We start from the raw sequence: 17,865 nt of genomic DNA, 5'->3' as shown, positions 1-17,865 counted from the left end.
TGGGAAGAAGGAAGGATGATCCTAAGGATTCCTGAAATCAGGAAAAATGGTTCTACTTTAAAAAGCTCCTAAAAACATGTGGTCAGTGGTCAATGCAGAGAAGTTTTCAGATCCCTAAGGAGAAAACAACTGTTTGAAAAGCTATAAAACACTACTAAATCCACAGGAGTCCCAAAGAAGTTTATTTGTTCAGACTGCTTACAGGCTGTGTCTGAAACTTTGAAGGAAACTAAGATCCTGGAAGGAATCTATTATCCATGAAGAGTCTAATTGTGAAACTTTCCTCTCTCTCTACAGAGATAAACTTAAGCAAGGCTTCTGGGCATCACTAATGGGCCTTAGCTTTTTCCCTCCCCACTTAGCCTTAGGACTTTTGTTGCCTCATCCCCTTAGAGGGAGATGTCCTCAATGAAACAGGAACTGAGCTAAACAGAGCTTTAGAGGGGAGCGATTTCTTTAAAGGAAGTGTAGCAAACTTATATTAGTGGTTATTGACCTGAAATTAGGTAATGGGTATTCGTTTTCTCTGGGGTTTTTTGTTTTTGTGGGTTTTTTTTCCAATATAACTTTCAGTTGTCCTGTAATATTTAGAAGGGAAGGAAAGTTCATTTTGAATGAATCATAATTTGTTAGTAATTCAAAGAAAACACTTTAGTGCCGAGGCCTTTACGTGAAGTTCTCTCTTCCATTGTAGCCTTTTAACTTGGCATTGTAGTTAGTACTTTATTTCAGGCCTGTCAGAATGTTGGCATAAGTTATAATACTTAACGAAATATGCCTGAAACTTTGGTAACTTTGGCATTACCATATTTTGAATCTAAATACTACTTAGCATATGGATCATTATCACCTAAAATGTATTAATTTTTAAAATAACCAAAATAGCTACTCTATTATACTTAATGGAGTTGTGAATCCTCCTTGTTAGTTGAAAAATTCTGCTTCCAGATTGTTGCTGACATCATCAGAGTTTTTGACAAACAAGGAGATAATGGGGAAATAATTGTAGAGGCTTTGTTGACTTGTGCTGCACAAGCAACAGATGTTTGCCAGACAGAAATGAACAAAACCAATAAAGAAATAGATATCCTATTCAGCTTTCCAAGAGTACAAGCAGTGAAATGATTAATAAAAATTGGAAAAAATATTTTAAAATATTTTATTTAGCTTAACTTTTAATTTCTTCTGTGATTTTGTGATTATTAGCATTTTAACACATGCTTTGCATTTATGGTTGAGTAGATTTAATTTTGTAATTTTTTTATTCCCACAAAATTACATTTACTTTTTCAACGTAAGAGATGAAGGATCTGTGGATTACAGAAATTCTGTGCCACAGAAGTCTCCCATGTAGTTATTTCTGCCAAACAGAAGAAGTCTTGGTTAACTTAATTTATTCTGAAATGGGAGATGTTACTTTTTACTTTTAATTCTGCCACCTTGGGTCAATAATACATGAACATTAAGCAGTACTCTTTTTATGCTTTCTTATATGCAAAAGCAGTAGTAGCAGTGTTTATGGAAAGTTTGGTTTAATTTTGTTTATCTTCACTTTGCTCTTAAACATTAAATTGCTTAATGAATACAGTATTAGAATCTTAGAATTGGAAAAAAATCTTTGATATTTCATAAACAACCCCTTGCCAAAGCCAGAAATGGGATCCTTCAGTGACAAGCTTGCCAAGTTAGTTTTCATCCAGATTCTTCTTGATTGCTTCTTGTTATTGGAAGCTCACTACTTCATGAGTAAGTCTCCCTTGGTTTGATAGTGTTTAATTATTAAAAATTTGTACATTCTTTGTGCTGAGCTAGAATTGGCTTTTATGGAAATCTTACTTACAAGCTTCTTCCTTTTCAAATTACCCAACCCTTTAAGTAATTGTACATAGTTAATTATTGTTTGCTCTCCTCTTCTCCATTCCTTCAAATGATCCTCATAATTCGTGATTTTTAAGTGTCGACACACCTCAGTTTGTAATTGTTCCTCTTCTATTATGATGTCCCAAATTGAACAAGATATTCAGAGATGGTATGACCAGTGCAAAATCTAAAGGGACCAATACCTCCCTTGGTCTGGGTACTTTGTGTCAAAATTTGATTTGTCACCGCTCTGTCCTCTCTTTTTAAAAAATACATGACTTCTATTGGCTTAGTGTCTTGAAATCCTCCAGGATTCTTTCATACGAATTTCTAGGAAGCTAGATCTCCCTTACATTCTACCTATGTAGTTGATTTTTTCAACCTAAAAATAGAACCTAACCTTTTGATTATTAACTTTGGGAGTAATCTAGTTCTTAATTGCATTTTTTGTGAGATATATTTTGGAATCATTCTGTCATTTATTAATTTGCAAATAAAGATAGCCTTCAAGTGATAGTGTGTAAGACCAAAGATGAAGAGATGCTATGTTATAGGTTAAAAGTGGTACTATTATTCAGTACTGTTTAACTAGGTACAAATGTACCAAGAACTGTCATCTAGCCCATATTTCATTGACTTACCTATTGCAAATTTTCTTGATAAAAGTAACCTTTGTTTTTATTACAAGACAAATTACTCTCAATGAGTATATTTGGCTCTTAGGAACTATCACTGTGTGGGTTTTTTTGTTTGTTTTTTCATGATTCTAATTATACATCTTGGAGTTTTGCTGGAGTTCATTTACTAGCATGTAGTTTTTTTCTAAATTGCCCCTTTCCTCCTTTATAAATATTAATACGTACCTCTCTCTAATATCTTGATAATGTCATGGTTTTTTTCAAAGATTGCCAGTAATGGCTCTGAGTTTATATCTATCAATTTAATATTCTAACATGTAATTTTTTTTAAAATTAATTAATTAATTAATTTTTATTTTTGCTGTATTGGGTCTTCGTTTCTGTGCGAGGGCTTTCTCCAGTTGCGGCAAGCGGGGGCCACTCTTTGTCGCAGTGCGCGGTCCTCTCACCATCGCGGCCTCTCTTGTTGCAGAGCACAGGCTCCAGATGCGCAGGCTCAGTAATTGTGGCTCACGGGCCTAGTTGCTCCGCAGCATGTGGGATCTTCCCAGACCAGGGCTCGAACCCATGTCCCCTGCATTAGCAGGCAGATTCTCAACCACTGCGCCACCAGGGAAGCCCTCTAACATGTAATTTATTTGAACCCTCTAAACTTAGAATTTTGGTTGTTTAACAAAAGCATGAAGATTTTCCTATTATTTTTGTGATAGTAGAGAAGTGAAGAAGGCCTAAATATCCAACACTGAGAAAAGGCGTAATAAACTTAATGTTCATTTGCTTGATTAAGTATTTATTAGGTAGCTGTTGTAAATGATGGCAGTGTAATAACATGAAAAGAGTACTAAGTGGGGAATTCCCTGGCGGTCCAGTGGTTAGGACTCTGTGCTTTCACTGCAGGGGCCTGGGTTCAGTCCCTGGTTGGGGAACTAAGATCCTGCAAGCTGCGTGGCACAGCCAAAAAAAAAAAAAAAATGCTAAGTGAAATGAGCAACTTATAAATTATATGTGCCTTAAAACTTGGTAACAAATATACATACTTGTGGAAAAAAAGCCGGAAAGTTCAATTACATGCTTAACTGGCTGAGTTCATGGTTAGAACCATGGGATCCTTTTCTTCACCCATTTCTTTTGTTTTCCAAATTATTCTCTAATGTAATTATGTTATTTATAAGGAAAACTAGTTGTTTCTTGAAACAAAGCAAAAAGGATCCTATATCTGTTTTTTATGGTTTAGTTTATTTTTAATCCCTAGTTTACACTTTCTACATTAAAAAATATTTTTTCTTGATAGAAATGATAGTGACAAAATAGGAATTAAATTAAACTCGCTTTTTCTTTTAACTCTTAGTTTTTTATTGTCTTCTCGAATGGTGTTTTTCAGAATATAGCTTTAGAAACTCCTTTATGTTGAATGGTTTACCTAATCCTGGTTGTTTCTTCTTTCTGATAGGTGACGTGTGTCAGTAAAGCGTATTAAAAATAGATAAGTTTATTATGTTCTACCTCTTTTTCTTGGTAGTATATAATTTTGCATTTTCTTCTAGACTAGTTTCAGGTTCCTCCATTTTAAGTTCAAAGTTTAAAGTTTTATTCAGCAGATAGCAAAACACTTTGCTCTCTGCTGTCTCATGGCAACAAGCATGAAAACAATATGGTTGTTTCACACCATCTTACAATGTAAAAATCATTCATTCAGCTATGAATTAGGAAATCCACTTTCTAGTCCCAGGGCTTCTACAAACAAGTATTTTGATGAAAAAAATCACTTAATCTCTCTGAATGTCCATTTCTTCCTCTGTAAAAATGAGATTAATCTCTAAAGTTCCCTTTCTATTTTAACAGCTATCTTTCTTGTATTAAATTTTCTCATTCTCATTTTACCCCCTCGGATTTGAAAATCCACCTTTATTTTACACTAAATTCCCGTACTTACCGGATGCTATTTTGGGACTTTTTAAACTATCCATTGATTATTATTGATGTATGTTCTAGTTTCCCATTGTTGTATTAATTAGAGCATTGAAATTTGTTGTATCTTTTAGGGCCAGTTTCCTATCATTGATTTGTATTTTTCTTTTCTTTCTCTAGAACTTTTCTGATTATATTTGCTTTTCCATAAATTTGATTTGTCTACTTACAAAAATTCTTATTGATATTTTTATCAAAGTCATATTAAAGTTATGGAATAATTTATTTAAAAATTACATATTATTGACAGAGGTTTAAAGGAAAAATATCAAGTATTCAGAATATTATAATATGAGCAAGGGAACCAAAGTAAATCATCAAGCATGATTACTGTATTAATGAATTTTGAGGTAACTACTTCTTAAGTTGTAGTGATAATATTTCTAGTGGTTTTGAAAGAAGCGTGAATAACTTAGGAAAGAAGGTTAAGTATTTAATTCTAGTCATATTTGGCTTTATGTGGTGACAGGGTACAAGTATGGCTGTGTCCTAGTAACAGTATAAAATACAGGTTAGAGGATGAAAATTTAGGTCTAAAAATATAGTTTGGAATTATTTGTGGAAAGAAAAATTGGTTATCTCAATGGCACACACCTGTGAAGTTGTAGAGAAAGAAAAGTACAGTCAGCCCTCCCTATTTGCGGGTTCTGCATCTGAGGATGCAATCAACTGTGGAAAATTTCAGAAGAAAAAATTCCAAAAAATTATCAAAAGCAAAACTTGAATTTGCCTTGCACCTGGCAACTATCTACATATTATTTATATTGTATTAAGTATTATAAGTAATCTAGAGATGATTTAAAGTTTATGGGAAGATGTGGGTAGGTTATATGCAAATACTGTGCTATTTTATATAAGGGACTTGAGCCTTCAAGGATTTTGATGTCCTCCTGGGCCCTGGAACCAATCCCTCGCAGATATAGAGGGATGACTTTAAGTGAAGCCTCATAATATTGGGAGGAAGAAAGACTGATCAGGGAGATTCTGAAAGAGAAGTCCTAGATATGACAAACTGATAAAACTACTCTGGAGTTAGGGTATGGGTATGTGCTTTATTAGTACTCAGAAAGACTAGAAGGAAAAAATAAAAGAAAGGACACTGAATTCAGCCATAATGCTTATTCAGACACAGAGACTATTTGTGTAGTGTTTTTGTGTTATCAACAGTGATTTTTCTTAGTCAACTATATGTCATAGAACCTATGATGTGATATTTACCAAGTTAAAAAATGAACACATGCTGTTGTTGCACAACTTTCCTCTTATGACTGGGGCAGTTATCAAGGATATAGGTAAGAGAGGAGGGGAAAGTGCACTAATTCAAGGCATCCCATGCATATTGGTTGAATGAACGTCCTGCACGCTTAAGGGAGAGAAGAGAGTTTAAAAATCAAGATTAGGTCTGTATCATCTGGAAATCCTCTTGGAACTTCATGGTCTATTGAAGGTACGAAACTGCTACACAACCTTTGCAGTGCCTGGAAGATCTATATGGATTTATTAATGTGAAGAAGTTAATCATTTGGGCATTACCATGATGTAAGAGTTACATGTTTGATTATATATTTTCATAGAGTTATAGGGCAGTAGGGCATATTGAAAAGTATTTTCCTGAATCTAGTCAGCCTTCAAATAAGGCCATATCAAGTCCAAATCCTCTTTTAACTACTATTGTTTCTCTTGTTTTCCTATCCTTATGTCTAAAAAAGAAATACTTAAAATGCTAAGCCACTGAAACTTAGAGGTTTTTGGTTTTTTGTAAAGTCTGTATACTTGGAGAAATCCACTTGTTTGTTTAGGCTTCCATATCTATAAAGATGAGGGATTTATTTCTTTCATAGCCCAAGATAAATGGGACTAAAATGCTAGTTTAACTCTTAATTACATGTAAAAAGGTTCTACAGTTATTGGAAGGAACAGATTTTCTTCAGCTAGCCATACAGTGTTGCCTTCCTTTTAAGCCTCTGTTTACTTTCTCACCTCTGTTGACTTATTCAGCTTGTAACCTAGAAACCAGCTAAAAAGGAAGGAAGTCAGAGATGTGTATTTCTGGGCAGTAACTGGAGTAGTTTCCTCTTCCTCTAGCCTGGTTTAGCTGCCAGAAAAGACCTTTTACCCAACCAAAAAAAAGAGAGAAAAAAAAATTTTAACAGTAGCTCTTCAACTTCCTTCCTTAATTCATTAAGGAAGGTATAAGCCATAAGAAGAACCAGTTTAAAGGACTGAAATGCTGCTCGCCTCAAATTGGTGCTTTTCGCTCTCTGAAAGGTGATATTTAATACCATCCCTTATGAGTTGTAAGAACAAGAGAGAATTAAGGAGACTTGATGTAAAAGCTGAGCAACCTACGCTTGCTACCAAGTGGTTTCTCTGTATTGTTACTTCACTATTTTTATTTGTGTTAGAAATTTGCCAGAGTACCAGACCAAACTCACATTCATATATATATATAAAAATATTTATTAAGGCCAATTTAAATATTAAGATATTTATGGTTTTCAACTAGTTGCACTTGTACCCTTTATTTGCATTAAGAATCAACTATGTAGGGCTTCCCTGGTGGCGCAGTGGTTGAGAATCTACCTGCTAATGCAGGGGACACGGTTTCGAGCCCTGGTCCCACATGCCGCGGAGCAACTGGGCCCGTGAGCCACAATTACTGAGCCTGCGCGTCTGGAGCCTGTGCTCCGCAACAAGAGAGGCCGTGACAGTGAGAGGCCCGCGCACCGCGATGAAGAGTGGCCCCCGCTCGCCGCAACTAGAGAAAGCCCTCGCACAGAAACGAAGACCCAACACAGCCAAAAATAAATAAATAAATAAATAAATTGATTTAAAAAAAAAAAAGAATCAACTATGTAGTATTTATAGCAATGGAGAAGCATCTAACTTTAATGCAACTCTGATGTAGTATGAAATAAAAGTGAATGGTTTTTCAGTATTGACATTAATTATTTTGATTTTATAAAAATTATTGAATTATGTATCACTAGCAATATATAAATATTGTGGCATTTGGATTGTTAGCTAAGTGTAGGTCTTAATGCTGTTTGATTCTGTAGGGGACTAATAGTACTTGAGGAACAAAGACATGTTTTTAAGTTAATAACACATATAGTCAAACTTGAATTTATGTGAGATTGTAAGATGAATCTTGTGAAATATTTAACTCATTCTCTAATGTACAATAAATTATAGAAAAGTAGTATGATGTATATTTAAAATTTGATAGTTTATAATGTAATAACCTGAATCAAACATTTGAGTTTCTTTGTTGTTTGTGGCTCAGAATAAGGCTGCCATATTACTCCAGTTGTTTTTTTGGTAACTTACATTACATTGAATTCTTTTAATTCCATATATGTTTTATGTTCACGTCTTAAGTAATTAATTATGAATGAATTATTAGGATGCTGTATTTTATATTTTGGCTGCGTTGGGTCTTCGTTGCTGCGTGCTGGCTTTCTCTGGTTGCCGTGAGCAGGGGCTACTCTTTGTTGCTGTGCATGGGCTTCTCATTGCGGTGGCTTCTGTTGTTGCGGAGCTCGGGCTCTAGGGCGATTGGGCAGTAGTTGTGGCATGCGGGCTCAGTAGTTGTGGCTTGAGGGCTCTAGAGCTCAGGCTTAGTAGTTGTGGCGCATGGGCTTAGTTGCTCCACGGCATGTGGGATCTTCCAGGACCAGGGCTCGAACCCGTGTGCATTGGCAGGTGGATTCTTAACCACTGTGCCACCAGGGAAGTCCCTTTATTAACATTCTTTGAATAATCATTACTCCTCTCTCTCATCCTTAAAACAGGATTGATTGAGATTTTAAGTGCAATCCATAATAGACTAAATTTAAAATATCTGCTTTTCAGTAGTTAACCTGATGTTTTCTTTGAAATGAAATTGATACATCTGGAATAGATTTAAAGGGACAGGGCATTGGCTGGTGGCTGGAAGTTTTTCTTTTAACATAATTTGATAAAATGGTTGTGTGTGTGGTATTTTAAAAAAATCAGTGTAAAATTTTAAATGTATTGAAATTGAGATACCTAACATTGGGACAAATTTATAATAAAAGACCATTCACAAACATCATTAAAAAATAGGTGAATGAAGACAGTGTTTCAGAGACACTAGTCTGCCACCTTCTTGGTCTGCCGACTTTCCGAATAAAGTCGTATTAATTGCCTCAAAAAAAAAAAAAGATGAATGTTTTCTTGCACTTGCAGATATCTGACATTCTTCGTATTCAGTGTGTTTATTATACATACAGCACACATCTCAATTCAGACTAATCATATGTCAGGTGCTCAGTAGCCATGTATGGCCATTATAGGTTTTTATAACTGTAAACTATTTAAATTATTTTTATAAACAATGAAAATGTTTCAGGAATATTTTTTAATTTGCCAAAATAAATATTACCGGTTTGTTTTTCCTTTGAGTAAAGTGTCAGTGAGATTGTTGGTTATGTCACTTGATTTAACTTAGATTATTACTCCAGAAATGTTAAACTGTTTTTTTCCCTGCATTTTTAAAAATATCAGTATATTTCTAAGGAGAAATGATTAAACTAAAACTAAATTCTTTACTTGAAAACACACTTGAAAGTATTTTTGATGGTTTAAAGTTATGCTTTATTTTTTCCAGCTTGAGAGATATTTACACATTACTTGTTTTCTGCACTTTCTCCCCTTGGTAAATCTGGAAAGCAAAAACTTTGTATTTGCATTTGCTTTATGAAGGAGACAGTAAACTTGAGCTCTCAGTCTCGCCACTAGTCTGTCTTTGTCTGTTGTTAAAATTATGAGCCAGTCTCTATGGCGCAGCCAAATGAGTAATCACCAGTAATGTGACTCGTGCTGGAAGTGACTCCATCAGCACCTGTGACGGAGGATTAGTTACAGTTTACAGAGCACCGCCTCTTCCCTTCTCTCAGTGTGCCCTAAGCCAAGTAGTCGTTCTCATTTGGGTGTCTGCACTGTTGGAAGCTACTGCAGTGTGTTTCCACGCAGACAGAGTACAGTGGGAAAAGGCTTTCTCTAGCTGATGGATGGCTGTTCTCTCTATTTGGAGTATCTTACTGGTTATGTAAGCGACCTCGGGAGAAATTATCCTGACCCAGATCGGAGGATGCAGTAGTGCTTCAGCTGCAGGATTTCTTAGTCGTTAACACCACAGTGCTGATGACAAAGAGCGAGTTGTAATCCTCATCACTGCCAGGACCGAGCCAGAGCAGACAGAAAATCGTCATTTGCTCGTCGGAGACTTGTTAGGTTACAGCCTCTGCTTCGTTCTGTGGTCTTGGCTTTTCTTACTATACAATGACGACGCTGCAAGTAAGCTTAGAAATGCTTGGTTTGAGAGACATTTGCCTGTGATTTTTTAAGACTTAAGAAGTATTTAGGCTAGATTAAAAAAAAATACTGCTCAAGAACAAAATGGAAATGTCAGCAATACTTCTTGACCTTTAAAGCCTTGTCGTGGATATATGAGATTTAAAGATACTTTAAAATTCTCAAGAACAAAGTACGGTTTGTATTTTTCTGCTTTCTTTTTCTTTTGTCTTAATTTACATTTGGTTTTGCTTCTCAGCCTTAGGAATTAAGGTCACTGTCTTTTATAGATCCAGCCTTAGTGTTCTTAGTTATAAGAATTTTTAACGATTTCATTTGTTTAGGAAGAGATTTATTGTGTGTGTAGTAATTTCATAACACTGTAAAGATAAAAAAAAAAGAGCTCAGTTGTTTAAAGTATTATAGCAGAAATGTTTTAGATTAGGGTTTTAGAATATAATGTGTTAAGGGAAGTAGGGGTGTTTGTTTTGTGAGGGTTTTCTTCTGTGGTGTATTCTTGTCCCCACCCCCAACTTGTTTTCTAACAGTATCGTGTTTTTCAATAGACCTGCTTGGGTGGGAATTTGGACTTTGTTCTTTAGAGTCACTCCAGTCTTTTTTTTTTTTTTTTAAGACTAAACCTTGACTTCTGAAATGTATCCTAGATTGTTTTCTGCTTTAGTATTCCTTTAGGGAGATTTATATCAGATTTTTGTAGTTAATGAGCCTGATTTTTTTCACTTGGAAAAGGAATTGTTAAATGTTAACTGGAGATTGTTAGAAACTCAGACTGTAGATATAAACTCCATGAATTTCCAATTAAATGTTAAATGATGAGCTTTAACATGGTTTGTTTGAGCAGCTCAGTTATGTTTGAGAACTGTAGCTGATTTATTTTAAAAATATTTTTTCAAGGAGGGCTCATCTGTTCGCCTCTTCCTCATGTGAATGGAATGTGGTGCAGCATGGAGCCCCAAACAGGATACAGTTGTTCTAAGCATTCTTCCTATAGTGTGGTAGGCCCTACTAGAAATGCATGCTCTCAACTAAGTATTTATTTTGGCTTTATACTATTTTTAAAGTACAGTTAACAAAGACAAAGGACCTTAAAAGAACTCCCAATCCATTAATAAAATTGAAAAAGTGTTTTGTTTAATTGGTAATTTTAATTTGGATTTTCAAAGGCTTTTTTCAGCATTAGAATAATAGTCTTTTTATGATTAGGGCCATATTCTACTGTGACTTTCATCAGATGGTAGCTCCTTGCTTCCCCTTAGGCTGTGGAAGTTCCTCATAGAATGGTATATCTTTAGAGTCTTGAATTACTTAGCTATGCATGAGTTCTAGTTTCTTTACATTCCAGTGCACCTAGACCCATGAAATACTTACTACATAAAAATCTGTAGGATCCATTCGCTTTTATTTAAATATTTTTTATTTTTAAGCTAATAATATGTCTTTGAAATGGATGTGTTTGACTTGGATACAAAAGTTAATGGTTACATCATTGACTTGCCACTTTAGGGAATCAGGATGTATTTTAACTCTTAGTTTTATATGTTGTTTGTCTTTAATTTTTCCATAAAGTACAAACAGTCGCATATTTTTAGGATTGCTTGTTTAATACATATTAAAACATTTCTTTAACAAGTACTATAAAAGTATTTATCGGCACTTGTGGGAACATATTTGTAGTTTAAAAGTAATTGCACATTTTAAAATTTGCAAGTCGTGGCCCTGTTTGCTAATATTTAAGAAGCATGGTATACTTTTGACTTCCATTTGTACATGGGTATTATAAGTATTCATGTATCAGAAATAGACCATTATAAACCAGTCTTTTAACATTTCTGATAGCTAAATTCTACCAGTGGCTTTCAATTAGATATCCTAAAATGAGAAATTCTTTATTTTAGCCTAGAAACTAAACCTTTGTTTTTTCTAACTCAGTAATTTAAATTATGATAAATTGGCCTGTTGAAATTTACCCTTAGAACTCTGACCTACCTTAAAAAGCTGAGTTCTGAGAGGTTCTCTTCACAAGAATGTTTTTCATATTATAAAATGACTAGTTCTCATAGGAAATGCAAACCACCTATATTATTTGCTTAAGAAAGAGGCACTCAAGACTGGAGAAGTTTACTTTTTTTCCAGATCCTACTTAATTGAATTGTATGTTTAGCCACTTAGATAATACCTTTTGTAGACCTTTTTGTTAACCTTCCCAAGTTGATCTGACTTGGTACTGTTTAAAAAGAAGTAGAGCATTTGATAAAGTTCAAGGATTAAAAGTTCTCCTGAGAAGGTGCCAGTGTTTTCTAGTTTACTAAAAACTAAACAAAGATATAATATGAAAATGTTACATACTACACTAAGGAATTTAGTTATGGTAAATGGAAAATGTTAGATGGCAGCAGTAGCAGGAGATAGCTAAATAATGGGGGAATGTCTGTTTTGAAAATGTAATTTCTCACCCAAATAAAAATACTTTTGCTACATATGTAGTACTTAAAAGGTTAGCCCTAGGACATAGGAGGGAGGATATTACTGTGATTAGGTTTTCTAATCATGAATACTGAAAATAAGTGGAGGTGCAAGAGAATTTTTTTCATGTTAATTTGTGAAAGAAGATATCATTTATTAGTTCATGGTGTGGATAGTGTAGAAATAAGGCATGTTTAAAATATTTATCCTCTGTGTTTTTAGCTTTTTCAAAACACAGACTCAATGAATCGAATTGAAAGCTTTAAAAACAATTTCTTAAATAGAGAAATTAACTGCTTAAGAGCCATTCTGAATTAAAAATCTTGAAAAGTTTTTCCCCAGAGTGTTTATTAGTTGTGATTAGTAAGATGTTAGATTTCTTTAAGACATAAATAAGAGAAGGGGGAAATACAGTGGCTTTGGATCTCCTGGGGATTTTTACTGTCTGTGCCGAAAGCTTTGGTTTACATCCAAATGGTTGCAGAAGTTGCCTGTAGCAAGAAAGATTTCCCCATGTGATATAGGTAGTTTAGCAACTTAGTTCCTTGTTTATTTCATTTTCCAAACTTAGATTCTTTTATAGTAAAGCCACTATATGTTTTTAAGACTGTGGAATATTGTTTTCATTTTTTAAGTTTTAAAGCAGTATCATGGATATAATGTACTTGGCTTTTATTCAGACTGCTTCTATTCGAAAGTGATTGTGATAGTCATAAGAAAAATGCATATATAGTACCTTTATTTCCTTCCTTCCTCTTCCTCTCCTGCCTCGCTCACTCCCACCCCCACCCCAAGATATGAGTAAATTTCTTTATGTAAAAGTTGAGTCTCCTTTAAAACAATCAAATGACCATGGATTTGCTCCCCCCGCCCCCGCCCGTGTTTTGTTTTGTTTTGCTTTTTAATAGTGGAAATCTGGAGAGACTTTACTGAAAGGTTGGTTTTGTGTAATACTTCTTACCTCCCTCTTCTTTTCCTACACCCTTCCCCCATGCTGCTCTTAGTGAAGCAGCTGGATTTTTATTTGTGCTTGGGGCAGGGGCGGGGGTGAGTAGTACACGGGGTGGAGTTAAAAGACCAGATGCATCCTGATCATTTAAAATCCTTCTTGATGTGAATGAGCTAGGAAAAAAATTACACATGTAAATCATAACTACTCTGTTTTATAAAGAATAATACTTACAATATTTTAAAGAGTTGGGGTAATATGCTCTCCTACCCAGTTTACTTTTCAGAAGCAATTTCTCTTTTTTTATATTAGAAATTTTTATACACATGTATATTTGATTATATCCCTCTTTTAAAATAAACTGGGACTTAATACTGGAATTTTTTCATATCATTTCTTGAAATCTTCATTTCTTTTAAATAAATAAAGTACTCTATTGTATGGATAAAAGCATCGCTTTAGGTTATAATATGAAAACCGATATCAATTGGTATCCTAAAACCATTATGATGATGACTTTAATACATTGTATTTATATATACCCCTTCACATTTTGAGGATAAAATCCAGAAAATAACCATTAGAATTTTTTTTTTTTCTCTTACCAGACTTTCAAACCCCTGGTTGAAAAAAGTATACCCAGTTCAATCACTGCAGTAGAATTCCTTGTAGATAAACAACTGGATTTTTTAACTGAAGATAGTGCCTTTCAGCCCTACCAGGTAAGAAATTTTAGGTTGCTTTTAAAAATTAACTATTCACTAAACTTCACTGATATTCAGATATTCTTTAGAATATTCAATTCTAGCTAACATCAAGGTGTATAAGAAACCCAGTGCATCTGATAAATTTTGATTATAGGATAAATGATTCATTTATCCAGTCAACAAATATATACCAAGAACTTACTGTGAGCCAGCCAGCGTCCTGTCGCATGCACAAGTGAGCAAAATAAAAGTCCCTGCCATTCTAAATAATGTTCATTGTTAGAAAATAACTGGTTAGATATTAGTATAAATTATCTTTGTCTCCAGCTCTAAAGGTTAAGAATTGAGTCAATTAATGTAATTAAATGAGATTAGTGTTTACTATATACATTCATATCAGTTTAGCATAATAGTAGTTCATTTTCTTTTTAAGTGGGAATTTTCCTTTAGGTTGTCATTAATTGAATTGTTCAGTTTCTAAATTTTAATTCCTAGTTGTTGCAATTTAAATACAAATACACTTAATTGGAAAAAACGTTCTCTAGTAGGTTTTTAGATTTAAATCATGTAAAGAAACTCATATCAAAAGTAGTAAGCTAAATGTTTTTTAAAATCTCTAGTTAAGTTCTGTGAGTTAATTTTTTAAGGTTGAAGTAAAAATGCTCAGAAGTTTGTTTTCTTTGTATATTTGGATTTTAGGTTGAATTAAATCAGTATATTTTATAGGTTTTTTTTACTTAAATGTTTAAGATAATATAAAAAGTGCATTGAAAGAAAGTATGAGTGAACTAGTTTGACTTTCTTTTTTTTAATGGAGCTGAAAGTCAACACTCCTATTTCATTTCAGAATAGTTACTGTTTTTCAAAAGTAAAATATAGAGGCATTGTTTCCATGGAAAGAACAAGAGCTTGAGTTAATGAGCAGTGGTTTGTTGTGTGTGAAGTTATAATACTTAAGGGAATTAGTAGTGATGTTCCGCTTTTATTAGATCTACCAAAAGGAGATGATAGTTCTCTCGATTAAATGTTATTTCTTACTTTGAAGTCTACATGGGTGTTTTTGTCTTTTCACATTATTTTTCATAGTTCATTAAATGGCCTCATTTTTGTACTGTTAGCTTTTGCTCTTTGATTACAGCTAAAAATTCATAGCAGTTCCAGTTTAATATTGGAGGTGTTAGAGCATTTCCCTCGGGTTTTATTTTGTTTTGGTTTTAGTGTAAATGCCATTTAGCTTGCTATAGCCTTATTTGTCTCATTTCTAACAGTCTTTTAGTGGGAATTAGACTAGGTGAGTATAGGTAAAAATCAGAGGAACCTTCCACCTCAGTATTTTAATTCTGTGGCTGCTGATTAGCACTGTAGAAGCTTGGATTTGATTTAGAGAACTGAAATCATTATGTAGAAATTACTTTTAAAAATAAACTCTTGCCAGGTGGCCTAAAACTATACAACATGTTTATTAAAATTATAGTGATTGAAAGAATTAGAAATAAAGGCTTAAGAGCTAAAGTCTTATTTGACTTGGTGATTTGTATGATTGTCTTTGTTAGCTATTTATATTTTCCCTGCTAGTATAGGTAAGTTGACCTCTGGCCTAGAAGGATACGATCATCCAAAGGTGATGGTGATTCACTTGACATTTTAACCATTTGTGCTTCACAAATAATGTGAATTCTCAGTTCTAAGAGATCAGAAGGAATTACACTAACAGCACTTGGTTTAGGATGCAGCATACCTTAATTTTAGTGTTTCTTAAGAGTTTTACAAGTAATAAATGGTATACAATAAAGCTTTTTTGTATGTATTTTAATTTTTATATTTAATGTTTTTAAAACCAGGTTAAAAATGTTAAAAGTTTCTCCAGTATGTACATTATAGACAGCTACTGTAATATTTTGAATGAAAATTTACTCCAGAGACTGAAGATGGCTTAGTCTAGGTTTTCAAAGTTATTTATTTAAATGAATTTATAAAATATAGACATACTCTACATAAAGGAAATACTTTTAGAGTTCATGTAATTAGAGTGGCTTTATCCCACAATGCTTTTCTCTAACCAGTTGTCCAAACAGTACATTAAATTCCTTGGCATGTTAAACATGGCAGCTGTTCCTGGCATAGATTTTGTAAATAGGGCCTTGATAAATCTTAACCTTAGGGTAACCATATGTAAGTCGAAGGGCGTTTGGGGAAAATTGAACAAGTTTTTAAAATGGTCTCCCTGTTTTTTCTCATTTCTTTAAATTTCGTGAGGCAGTTTCTTCTGAATCTGGGTGTTAATTGTCCTTTGTAGACTTCTTATGTGGGATGGGGAAAAAAGTCTTCTTTGGAAATGGCCTTTCTGTATAGAGTACACCTAAGTTTTGTTTGAAAAATTCCCACAAGTGATGCTTCACTGTGAATCTGTTTAAATAGTTTTATAGTGGGAATTCCCATTCACCATCTTTCTCCTTGAGTGCTCAGCATTTTATTCTGTAGTAGTATGCTCCCTTTAGTTACCTTTATAGTGGTACAGCCCTATTTTTAAATATATCACAATAGCATATATTGTAAGGTAATGGTTAGGAAACAGATGACTCAGAATTAATACAGATCCTTTCACTTTTAGGTCACTGGTTTGCACTTATCTTTCTGAATCACTTCAGTGTATTGAGTATCAGATGGCATGTATTAAGTTAGTTGATTTGTTCTTTTTTTAAAATATTTATTTATTTATCTATCTATCTATCTACACTGGGCCTTAGTCGCGGCTCGCGGGATCTTTTAGTTGTGGCATGCGGGATCTGGTTCCCTGACCAGGGATCGAACCCAGACCCCCTGCATTGGGAGCATGGAGTCTTAATTGCTGGACCACCAAAGGAAGTCGCAATTTGGTCATTTTTTTAAGTTACATGTGGTTGGTGGATCAGGGTGCAACCATCATAGATTACAGTTTTCAATATTTTGGAAAGCAAGTTGAATGAGGAGAGAAATCAAATCAACATTTTATAGACAATATAATGAATGCATATTAATACATTGCTGATGCAGCGTACCATGGTATTGTTAATTCTGTTTTTTCCTTCCTTTTGCACACAAATGAGTTTCTGCTTCCTCCTTTCAGATTTCCTGATCATGCCTGGCTGCAATTAACTTTCTTTGAAGTAAAGGGGGAAGGGAAAAAGAGAGGAAGTAGGAGGGAGCTCTTCAGATTCTACTGTGTCTCTCAGCTGGCTGGGAAGGAGGAGGAAAACACAAATTATTTGTTCTTAAAGCTGCTTTTTATAGTTTTTGGGTTTTTTTTTTTTTAATTACTATGATTTCTGTGGTATGGTTGCTTTACTTTGGAGGATGAGTACAGAAGTTTTAAAAAACTTTCCACTAAAATTTGAAGTTTTGATCAAGTTCATGTAAAAAAGTTTGATAATGAAATATGAACATTGAACTTTCAGCATGATTTTGAAATCATCTTGTCCTGGATTTTGGCTTCTGGCCATGCACACACCTGCAGTTTTCAGGTTGGTTGCCTCATAGAGGATATAGAAGAGATTATTTCTTACCTGAAAATCGTACATGACTCATAATCAATTAATCTGGGTTGGTCTGGCTTGTTAGTCCACTGTTTTCTAGGGATCACAATCCTTTTTGCTTTTAAATGTAATAAAGGAATAATACAAAGGGCACTAGTTGAAAACCATTAAAGGTTTGAAGCAGAATGTGCTGGCTTAAAATTATACCCAATGTCTATCTTATTGTATATTAAAATTCACTGTATTGGGTTGGCCAAAAAGTTCGGGTTTTTCTGTTTTCTTACGGAAAACCCAAACGAACTTTTTGGCCAATGCAATACTAAAGAGGTGTTTTCCCTAGAATAAGGTAGAATCATCCTAGACCTGAAGGAATGATCCTATTTGAAGTTCTTGAACATTATAATGTGCTAAAAGTTCAGAGATAAGAC

At 34.0% G+C, this 17,865-nt stretch overlaps 1 protein-coding gene across 8 annotated transcripts in view; it reads left to right on the top strand.

Moving 5' to 3' along the window:
• JMJD1C (jumonji domain containing 1C) overlaps positions 1-17,865 on the top strand; it is a 316,251-nt gene that overhangs the window by 230,397 nt on the left and 67,989 nt on the right. For 5 of the 8 annotated variants that reach the window (XM_059899599.1, XM_059899595.1, XM_059899593.1 and 2 more), the window contains exon 3: positions 13,827-13,940. The exons of 1 other annotated variant lie outside the window; for it this stretch is intronic. Coding sequence is in view for 5 of the 7 variants with exons in the window: in XM_059899595.1 (XP_059755578.1) it covers positions 13,827-13,940 (114 nt within the window). In the remaining 2 variants the exon portion in view is untranslated. Of the gene's footprint in view, positions 1-9,401; positions 9,979-13,826; positions 13,941-17,865 lie in introns of those variants that run through there. 2 more of the 8 variants (XM_059899597.1, XM_059899598.1) reach the window with 2 other exon arrangements.

This window comes from Balaenoptera ricei, chromosome 16, assembly GCF_028023285.1.
Source record: "Balaenoptera ricei isolate mBalRic1 chromosome 16, mBalRic1.hap2, whole genome shotgun sequence".
In the NCBI taxonomy this organism is placed as follows: Eukaryota; Metazoa; Chordata; class Mammalia; order Artiodactyla; family Balaenopteridae; genus Balaenoptera; species Balaenoptera ricei.
The sequence above is the reverse complement of the archived record's forward strand: the minus strand, read 5'-3'. Positions and strand labels throughout refer to the sequence as shown.